The sequence below is a fragment of the Pollicipes pollicipes genome, unplaced genomic scaffold (genome assembly GCF_011947565.3).
Source record: "Pollicipes pollicipes isolate AB1234 unplaced genomic scaffold, Ppol_2.1 Scaffold_2555;HRSCAF=2994_pilon_pilon_pilon, whole genome shotgun sequence".
NCBI lineage: Eukaryota > Metazoa > Arthropoda > Thecostraca > Pollicipedomorpha > Pollicipedidae > Pollicipes > Pollicipes pollicipes.
Window position 1 is genome coordinate 31,116,565 of NW_023596136.1, and position 11,159 is coordinate 31,127,723.

The following is an 11,159-nucleotide window of genomic DNA, read 5'->3' on the forward strand; positions in this document are numbered from 1 at the left end:
CGCAGGACTGGAAACTCGCGGGCAAGGCCCCGGTTTGCAAGACGGTCCCCTATCTCTTAACGGAACTGGCCGGCGCAGACGCGGCGTCATCCTTTGCCTGACCGCGTTGGAAGCAGGTTGAGCTGCGACTCGTCTGGGCCGGGCCGCGGAGTCGTCTCACCGCCCAACAGTGAGTTCCTGGTCTCGTTTGGGGCGGTGCATCCGCTGGCTGACGGACGGGGCGCCATGCGGTGATGTTGGGCTCTCTGGAGCGTCGAGCAGACGAAGGCAGCGCCGCGCGTTTGATGATCTGGCCCTCAGGCGCTGCACAATCCCGCTGCTTGATCCAGGTCTCCGCCAGGTTAAAAGAAAGGTAGCAGTCTCGTATAGTAGTTTGCCAGCATGGCACTAGAGGGGGGATTACTTTACCGAGCCCCGTGAAGGCATTGGCTGACTGCTCAAAAAGCCCCCGCCCCTGAAGGGGCGTTGTCAGCTGTTATTGACTCGGGGTATCATTCTTGGGCTGCTTTGATCCGCACATTGCCGACCTATGGGCTGAAAAGTGTCAGCGGCATATATTTCTCTAAAAAAAGAGTGTTTCAAGCTTTCATGACTTTCATCACAAGAACGTTTTTTCCGAATAAGTCTGTTGTTATCAGTACAAAACACACACGCTAGGAAAAGCAAGGCCAATGAAATATGTTTATGCTCTATTGATAAGCAGAGTTCAATGAGATTTCTCCCGCCGGACGAGCTACTTCAAGCTAAAATTCTTAGCTACTCAGGAGGATTTCGGGAAGACTGGTTTGACCATAAAATCGGACAGATATGATCTAACAAGACGTGGAAAGACAAAAGATGGCTTATTCATTCAAGTGTTATACTCCAAAAGGTGCGATCCCAAGTTTCGATGCTGACTGCGTGAACCATCTCTCTCACGTTCACGTTTTTTCCTTTATAGAGGAAAGCTGCACATTTCGATTAAAATGTGTCTTGGTTTCGGCTTGAATGTACTTATAATTATGCGGCCATATTTTTTTGCATTAAACTCTAGGCGGTTTGTGAACCTTCTACATTATGCAATAATGGCTAACACTGGCGGTGAATGATTGCCAGTGAACTTAACTGTATGCTACCTTACAAGCTTTTCAAGGGCATGGTCTCATATGGCTGACTTCTGTGAATTGAATTGTATTTTGTAAATGAAAACTGAAGAGGTGAAGATAAGGCCGTGTTTGACACATGCAGCGCATACTGTTATGCTGGCGACTATTACTCGATGTAGGCCCGCCGGCCCTTACACCCTGCGCCTTATCCAGATATTGGCTACTGCTGGCATAAACAATTATCAAGGAAGCTGTGTTCACGATGCAAGTGCCAGCAGGAATGATAAAGTTTTTCTGGTATGCGCATTGATAATTATCACATTTTTTGTCCTTCACTTCTGCCTATGCTTCCTTGACACTGCAGGTGGAGAGCTACGAAGGCACAACTCAAAATAAAATGCGGCATTAGTAATGCTAGGGACTTGAAACATCAGCGCTGGAGTGGGCCTGGGTCCCACTTTTTGTTAGGGGAATTCAAAGTAGGAAATTGAACTAAATAAGGAAAATTTATCTTTCAAAAACGTGGGCCAATCGGACGGGTACTTCTCTGGTGGTGGGGGTGGGTGGGGGGGGGGGGGGGGGGAAGGGAAAAGGCTTCTCTCCTGGCTTTCCACCAGCAGGGATCATTCGTTAACTGCAACGCTAGCCCTCACTTATGGAGACTCTGGCTGCGTCCCCGGCCAGAGTGGCCGTGCATCCCCTTGATGAAATTCTAGAGGAGGTCGGCCGAGATCAGAACATCCGATGGGGGGAGGGGGGAGGAGTGTCCCTCCTTATACACGCATTTTTATTGCATCACCGTATTTGGCATCTGACACAAAGTAAAAATTCGACGCATACTTCGGAAATGCAATGAGAGCCATCGAAGTTAAACAGACATAGGTGTAATACAACAATGCCAGCTCAATACGTGGGTGATCGAACCAATACATACGATAAGGACCGGGTTGAAGTGAGTCGAGCAAATTTGTAGCTAATGTGCATATGTTTAACCGAATATATATATATATATATATATATATATATATATATATATATATACAAAGACATGTGTATTTACGTATGCGCGTGCGTGCGCGTGCATGTGTACATTGTACGACATGATCGGTGCAAATGATGAATTGAGTACATGCAGCTGAACCCAAAATGTGCATCACAAAACCGTGGCGTGCTTTTCAGAGCTCAAACAGCGCCAGCATGGGCCCGCTCGGTGACATAGCAAAGTTGATGCGGGGCAAAGGACCAGGTAGCGTCAAGATCGACAGCACGGTTTTCCAGCTCCATTATATGCTCACGACACGTCTGTTTTGGGGTGAGTCCTGAGAACGAAAGACAATGTGCGCGTCACTGACAGCTCAGAAGAAACGCTTTAGAAATCGCACTACTGTGTTACACCGTGCTGAAATAAATCACATGTCTTACACGATTGCGGTTTGACTACGCTGTGCCTATGCGCCAGCAATCACACGGACTGCCTTGTTATCGACGTTTGCTTCGGATTCACCATCGAAGCTTAAATGTGTTCGCCTTTGAGTACGCAGCAGTATAGCGTTTTGGTATTGTCCTGCGTCATTTATGGCACATTGACACTCCTGCTGAGCACAAATGTGACCACGTTGTTTTAACACCGTGTGAGATACAATTCATTTCAGATCGTCTATGCGCATTCGAATTTGCAATAACGTGACAATTTCGCCTCTGAACCCTTGTCAAATAATATGATCCAAATGATATTATATTTAGAAAGAAGCATCAAGAAGCGAAAAGGCAAAACAAGTAAAAAAAGCAAGAAGCAATAGAAGCATTGAGCAAGAAGCAGAAGCAAAGAGGCCATTTTATGTATTTGTATCGCTCCAGCACTGAGCTCAGTGCTAACATCGCTTGCGTGCACCGTGATGTTCGCCATAGCCTTATAGATGTGTCTAATATTCCGCAAAACGATGTACCCATCCTTCCATTCCGCCACAAAGTCCACGAGGTTGGAGAGTCCTGATGCAACAACAGGATCTCCGAGACGGCCATGGGTTTCTATTACATGCAATTGGTCATCGAACTGGTCACTGGCAGCGACACGATCAGCGGCTTTCGGGCAGTTCCAAGGGCCTCTGAGATAGCTAAAACACTCTCGACATGGTCTTCCGGAGTGGCCAAGACGGAGAAGAGAACTTAAGACCACGACGGGGCGACGAAGCAGATCAAGGGTCTCAAGAAGATATCGGTAAAAACAGATTCGGTCTGGTCTAAAATGTAAAATGTGGATAGCTCAACTGCTGTTAAGCACGCAGTTAAATGCAGCGAATTCCCGAGTGCTCTGCTGATGGTCTTACGCTTCCTGTAAACAGGGATAAATGTGCATCACCAAACAAAAAAGAGATGTCATGAGCTTACAACGGCAAAGAAAGTACTGAATAGGTCGCAATGTCAATTCACCGACTCCCGCCCAGATAAGCTTGCAAATCCCTTTGTTTCCTGGGGATAGTTCGAAACACGATCTCCGTGTATTTATCTGTTTCGGTAGCTGAGTTTTTTTAAATTTGTTCAAATGCTTTGAAAATTTCATGGTACTTTCTGTCCTACTTCACGGGATTGTCGGAATCTTCGTCTAGACCATATTGGCTGTCATTCGGGTTCAGACGCCAGATGACGTGTTCTTCGTTGAACACACATTTTTGAGGACTCTATTCATTTGCTTAACACGCGTCCGGGTGGCCAGTTAGACACCCTTCGCTCGGGTAGGGGTCAATTTGTTTCGATACCCCCCTAATGCCCCCAAGATCTCAGAAATTAAGAAAGCTAGAAACGCCGAACTCACAGGATACTTTGACCTGTACGTAAGCTCACCTGGGTCAAATTTTGTGGTACCTAGGTTATGAACTTCAGGTCAAATAAGGTCAAACAAGGTCAATTTCCAAGTTGGTCTTCAAAGGGCCCCCAGAACCTAGATAACTGCTCTAAGCACAGTGTCGCATACTCATTTCAAGTCAGTGACCTCTTTTAACGTTTTGAAGGTCGTGGTGGCCAAAACCATACAAGACCGCATTGAGTAAGTCCATGGAAAGTGTACAATGTGATTCCTGTTATCAATAAATTTCAAATGGGCGCCAGGAACTGCCCCATACAGCAAGTCCTGGAGTAATAACACAGGTTGGTTTTGACCTTGGTCTAACCTTCATACCTGACCCTAGGCCAATGTAATTTGTTCATCCAATGTTTGTGGTGCCTGAGAAAGTGTCTCCGAAATGCATGGCTCCGTCTAACACTCCGTCGTTGGATTAGATTGAACGATTCCCTAGAAATTGACTTCGCAGGAACCATGGCCTTTGACTTTGACGTGCCATAGGTCAGTGACCTTAACAGGTACATCCAAATTGTTGGTGCCAGACGATCCGTTATTCAATTGTCTACAGCTAAGCAAAATTTGGCGCGGCTTCGCCGCGTCATTTGGAATCCATTTTGGAAACAACCTTGGGGGAACAATTTGCCTCCCCCCACCCGAGCGCATTAATATTATGGATCATTATACTCGTAGAACGCTTGATAAGCGCAATGACATAGAGCTCAATATGTTGACAACCACCATGCAGCATGATTGTGAACGTGGAGGTGCGGGTGCTGGTGCGGGTGCGGGTGTGTGTGTGTGCCCTTGAGCATGCGTGTGCGTGTGCATGCGCATGTGCGCGTCCGCGTGTGCATGCGTATGCATGAGCGTGTCCGCGTGTGCATGCGTATGCGTGAGCGTGTGTGTGTGTGTGTGTGTGTGTGTGTGTGTGTGGTGTGTGTGTGTGTGTGTGTGTGTGTGTGTGTGTGTGTGTGTGTGTGTGTGTGTGTTGTGTGTGGGTGTGTGTGTGTGTGTGTGTGTGTGTGTGTGTGTGTGTGTGTGTGTGTGTGTGGCGCGCGCGCGCGCGCGCGCGCGCGTTTGCGCGCGTGTGTATGCGTGCGTGTGTATTTTCGGTAGTTTGTAACATATCAAAGAGTTCAGAATTCCAACATTCTTCCACCTCGACCTGGTTTGTTTTTCAAAGGTCATTTGGACCAACGTTCCATCACAAAATCTGGTGCAGTTTGCGCGAGCTATCCGATACCGTTCGCATCTCAATCCTAGATTGTCCTAGTTTCGAGATAACGTGGTGCGCACTGAGACCGACGTCGTTCGGAGACGTGAGAAAAATGTCCGTCCAATAAGGGCTGACAGGGGACGACAGACGACAAAGCAGCATACAATGTTTTCTTGACTATTATGCACTTTTTGCGTGTCGACAAAGCACAACTTTAATGACCTGACGACCAAACGCGGAAACTGAAGTACACGGGGACCATGGCCAGTGGGTCATCAGCCACAGCCGCAGTATTGGACCATGCTCCGAGCGCTGTGGTGTGCACGCTATATAGACGCTATACCAGGAGTCTCTTTTCACAGAATGCGATGAGTCTGGGGTGGGGCGGGGGTGGGAGGAGCGCTGAGCAGGTTAAAACGGCTACATCTTTTGTGGGGCTAGAGTCTTCTTCCCAACTGAATAGGAGGAGCCACAACTCTGCACTGTAACTCATTTACAGCCCATAGCGCCATGGCGGCCGGTAACAGTGTGTACTGCTCCCTTCCCAATTTACAACCCCAACAACGTCCTAGGCTCGCGTGTCAAAATTGTGGCGTATGCCTGCTTTTCAGACAACACAGCAAGGCATAAAGCATTTTATCGCCTTCTTAGCATTTTATGTTACACCGCTCTGCATTTCCCCGGTCGGCTCATGTATTTTCAATTTTGACATGTTGACATAAGAAATCAATCATTAAGTCATCGCCTATCGATGTGCGTCAGTCACATCAAAAATGGCTTCAAGACGTGCAGCTGTGTGTGACAAAAACGAAATGATCAATTCCAACTTTTGCCATCCTCCGGCTTTGCTATTGGGCATTCGGGACATTTGTCTGTTGAAGAATGTGGACTTCATCAAAAGGAGTCGAACGCAGGTTTTTTTTTTGCATTCAGCCACTACTTTCTGAGATTTCGGGGAGGGGCAGATCCTCTCCCCCACCGCATCCCCTCTGCCCAAAAATAGGTTAACGGGTAGCTTGCCCGAAATAGGCCTAGGACGCAATTGCGCCCACGGGTGTGCGTATTGTATGCGTGCACATGTGCTTGTGCTTGCGAAGACTAGTTAGAGGTGGACTTGCTATGATGCATGGAGGTTCTACGCTGTCCATCCTCATGTCAACGATCTGTACGCACGAATGCGCTCGCAGGAACTACAGGACACAAGACGTTCACAATCGTGCGCTCGCGGGAGCTACGGGACACAAGACGTTCACGCTCGTGCGCTCGCGGGAGCTACAGGACGCATGACGTTCACGATCGTGCGCTCGCGAGAGCTACAGGACACAAGAAGTTCACGATCGTGCGCTCGCGGGAGCTACAGGACACAAGACGTTCACGATCGTGCGGCATGCGCATCAGCTGGCTGATCCCGTTGTCTGCAGGGTTCTCCATCCTGGTGACAGCCTACAGCATGATAGGAAATCCCGTCTCCTGCGCCTGCTCTCAGTGTGGGTCGGAGTCAGTGCCCTTGGACGCGATGAACACCTACTGCTGGGTCACAGCCACTTACACCGTGACCAAAGATTCCAAGAACCGGTTCAATGCAGGTGTGTCAAAAGAAGCCGACGTTACTCTCAGCTGACAACCCCCCTCACTCTAACTCCGTTGCCGTTCTGGGCAGCTTGCGCATTGAGCCTTTTGATGAGTGTAAACACCACCGGGCTTACGCATGAGGAGCCTATAGAGGGCTGCCACAATGGGGTTGTTTTGTCGTTCTGCACGTGAATGGTAGCGTGGTAACCTCTTCCGGTCACTTCGTGACATTTTGTCTCTCCGCACGCAACTGCAGTGCACGCGTCCACATAGGCAGACAATCTCTCTCTCTCTCTCTCTCTTCTCTCTCTCTCTCTCTCTCTCTCTCTCTCCTCTCTCTCTCTCTCTCCTCTCTATTCTCTCGCTCTCTCTCTCTCTTCTCTCTCTCTCTCTCTCTCTCTCTCTCTCTTCTCTCTCTCTCTCTCTCTTCTCTCCTCTCTCTCTCTCTCTCTCTCTCTCTCTTCTCTATCTCTCTTCTCTCTCTCTCTCTCTCTCTCTCTCCTCTCTCTCTCTCTCCTCTCTCTCCTCTCTCTCTCTCTCTCTCTCTCTCTCCTCTCTCTCTCTCTTCTCCTCTCTCTCTCTCTCTCTCTCTCTCTCTCTCTCTCTCTCTCTCTCTCTCTCTCTCTCTTCTCTCTCTCTCTTATCTCTCTCTCTCTCTCTCTCTTCTCTCTCTCTCTCTCTCTCTCTTCTTCTCTCTCTCTCTCTCTCTCTCTCTCTCTCTCTCTCTCTTCCTCTCCTCTCTCTCTCTCTCTCTCTCTCTCTCTCTCTCTCTCTCTCTCTCTCTCTCTCTCTCTCTTCTCTCTCTCTCTCTCTATCTCTCTCTTCATCTCTCTCTCTCTCTCTCTCTCCTTCTCTCTCTCTCTCTATCTTCTCTCTCTCTCTATCTCATTCTCTCTTCTCTATCTCTCTCTCTCTCTCTCTCTCTCTCTCTCTCTCTCTCTCTCTCTCACGTAACTGCAATGCTGGCGTGCACACAGGCAGACGGTCAGCGGTGTTATGCCAGGGGACGGTAATGTGCATGCCAGTCTTCCGGTCGCGTGCGGAGAGACGAAATATCCTGAAGTGATGAAATGGCGTGCCGATGTTGACAGACGATCAGCGGTGTCCAACGTGGGATAACAGAGAGTGCACCTCCTCGATCTGCTCCTCTTAGCCGCTGTGTCGTGTCCTCTTAGCCGCTGTATTGTGTCCTCTTAGCTCGCTGTACTGTCTCCTCTTAGCCGCTGTATTGTGTTCTCTTAGCCGCTGTATTGTGTCCTCTTAGCCGCTGTGTTGTGTGCTCTTAACCGCTGTATCGTGTTCTCTTAGCCGCTGTATTGTGTGCTCTTAGCCGCTGTATTGTGTTCTCTTAGCCGCCGTATTGTGTCCGTTTGTGGAGCCGGCGCACCATGTAGCCTCGGCCTGCTAAAGCCTCCGCCACATCGCGCCGGCAGATGGCGGGATCGGGCCGCACACGGCTGATGACCGCAACTACCAGACATACTACCAGTGGGTGCCGTTTACGCTGGCGCTGCACGGCGTACTCTTCTACGTGCCGCACTGGTTGTGGAAAATGGCAGAGGGCGGCCGGATCGCGACCATGACCCAGGACATGCGCCTGCCCGTGCTGGACCATGGCGTGCTCAAGGCGCGTGTCCGCACCCTGGCCGTGTACCTGCGTCAAACACTCGGCTCTCATCAGAGCTACTTCGTACGCTTCGTTGTCTGCGACGCTCTCAACGTCGCTAATGTTGTCAGCGCCATATTTTTGATCGACCGTTTTCTCAACGGGAAGTTCCTCGACTTTGGAATTATTTCGGTGAGGTACTTGAGGCATGCTGGAGAGGAGGTAAGTCCGTTCACATCCACGTTTCCTAAGCTGACTAAGTGTGAGATGAGGCCATACGGCACCTCAGGTTCAAGACAGACCATCGACGCCCTCTGCGTCCTCGCTCTGAACGTGCTGAACGAGAAGGTGTACCTGGTGTTGTGGTTTTGGCTTATCATCCTGTCGGTCCTGACCGTGGTTGCCTTCGTCGGCCGAGTCTTGCTCATGCTGATCCGTGGCGTCCGCGTGCCCATGCTGGAGAGCAAGGCCCGCTCCAAGTTCAGCCCCGACATCCGCAAGAGCGTGAACGCACTTGAGATAGGAGACTTTTTCCTGCTCAGCCTAATGGCCAGGAACATGGACGCCTCCGGCTTCAGGCTCCTGCTCAAAGAGCTAGCTAACGGTGATTGTCCAAACGGCCTCCTGGAAAATGAAGACCAGGGCCCCTTGGATGAAGAAGGTCCGATGAAGCTCACAAAAACGTCACGCAACAGGATGAAGGAATGCGATGATTAGATTAGTACTCTCTGCTTTGTGAAGGCGTAGGCTGGGGTTCACCGTTTCTGTGCAAGAACGGAACGGTCACACCTTGCGAATGAAGTTTACAATTGTATGCTTCAAGTTCAGGCGAGGCATTCAGACCACTCAAAAGCTGAAGCATACATTACATATTTAGGACGCGGTCGGAAAAGTGACAGGAACTGAAGCATGATAGCCTGCAAGGCAACCATGCGCTGCTGAGCATGGCTTACTTTTAGCTCTCTAGTTGCGCAACGCGATGTGTATAATATAACCACTAGGCTCGTTATACTAGCTCTGCGAATTTTTGCATGAGACAGCAAATTTCATTCGGTTTTCGTAGACGTGTGCAATTACCGCGAATTTATCGCATGATCTATGCTTAAGCAACGGCTGGATGCCAGGCGCGTCGTCGTACATACTCAGATATATGGCGTAATCCCTGCAGATTCGCTAGTGTCTAATCCAAAACGGGATTTCACATCGTGTGCGTGCTTAGCTTAAAGTGCTATAAAACGAAGTACGGGTGCAGTTTTGTGTGCGCGATGTCTCGAGATGGGTTTTCCAGTGGCGAATACTCCGGATACCGCACCATCTCGACACCTTCGAGCTTAATCTGGGGTGCGTTAGGCTGCAAGTGACTATCGTGCAGAAAAACCGTAGGGCACGCATTACTGGAGGCCGTGTGTTGCAAAACTGACGTGGTTGAACCGACAAAGACACGTAACTGACCATCAGTCGCGTTTCCATCGGAGTTGGACCACGGAGTATTAAGGTCAGTATCAGCGGCGTTCAGTGGTCCATTTTTTAGTGCGTAGTGTGGCTGTATCATTCCGTTAGTTGTCCAAATAAATGCACGCTTATCTGATGCGAAATCTCGTCACGCTGTTCATCATGTTCACGTCGTTTCCAACTGTCACATCGGTTGTTCTGCAAGCAAACCGTCCTACAGATACCTGGTGTGGAAATATTAAATCGGACTTTTCTCGGTGACACATGTTCAATACGTCGCTATTGAGTAAACATATGAGAAGATTTCAGGGGACTTTCCCCTTCAGTTCACGACTGTCTTTACCAACTGTTCAAGGCCGTTTTTAGCCACCTGTTCACGGCTGTCTTTACCACCTGTTCACGGCTGTCTTTACCACCTGTTCACGGCTGTCTTTACCACCTGTTCACGGACTGTCTTTACCACCTGTTCACAGGCTGTCTTAACCACTTGTTCACGGCTGTCTTTACCACCTGTTCATGGCTGTCTTTATCACATAGCTTTGTGTTCTTCCTTCAGATGGTGCATCTTTTGCTCTTCTGCATGTTTGCTGTCGTTTATAAGGTAGTGTATGGCTATTGATGTACCCAAAATCATGAAGCAATCTTTTCTGCGAAGTCGTTGCGGAAGATCAAGAACACGAAGGATGGCCTTTCATGATAAATGTTCTTAAAGACAGCCTTGTTCGAAAATGTGATAGAAAATGATGTGATAGAAAGTGATGAGATAGAAAATGATGTGATAGAAAATACAAAATACCAACGTATTCTGTAAACTTAAGTGCCCACACGAGGAATGCCTACCTCGTCGCGCTGACATCGATGGTGTCATCACCACTAGACTACCTCATTAAGCGATGCATCGAGCAGAGGTGCCCTTTTAGCCTTATGCACGGACAGCGTAATACCGCCATCACAAAAGGTCACATCACTGAAAGCGACGAAAACGTGCAACTCCTTGAAAACGTGCAACGACGCCATGTGGTTATGGCTCTCCCGAATGGAGGATGATGAGCGCGGCATCTGGTGGAAAGTGTTCATTCTTATTTGTTTTTGTGTCACGGGATGACGGGCAAGGCTGCACGTGGGAGGAAAAATCAAAACGAGATTTTTGCGTCTGCTTAACGCTGCTGGGCGCGCACCCCAAGCCTTGGTAAGGGGAGCACACAGGGTTGACAAAGGGCTCCTTGATAGCGAATGCCCCCTTCTCTCAAAAAAGAAATCGCCCGAAATGGCTAACTTCTTAGTAGAGACATTTTTTTCATTGATATATTTTATTTTTCTTCTATTACTGGTAAAAGCCTGAAGCCAACACAAGAGCAATTCGGCCTGGATTTTACAGTCTGTCAATTT

The 11,159-nt window shown here is 48.9% G+C and overlaps 1 protein-coding gene across 1 annotated transcript; it reads left to right on the top strand.

Annotated features, from left to right (window-relative positions):
• The first annotated feature begins 81 nt into the window (after positions 1-81).
• Positions 82-10,565, top strand: LOC119112284 (innexin inx2). The gene is made up of 4 exons (XM_037236400.1): positions 82-169; positions 2,265-2,397; positions 6,562-6,726; positions 8,146-10,565. Exons 2-4 carry the CDS (start codon positions 2,283-2,285, stop codon positions 9,033-9,035), a joined length of 1,170 nt encoding a protein of 389 aa, XP_037092295.1. The 5' UTR covers positions 82-169; positions 2,265-2,282; the 3' UTR covers positions 9,036-10,565.
• Positions 10,566-11,159: the final 594 nt, after the last annotated feature.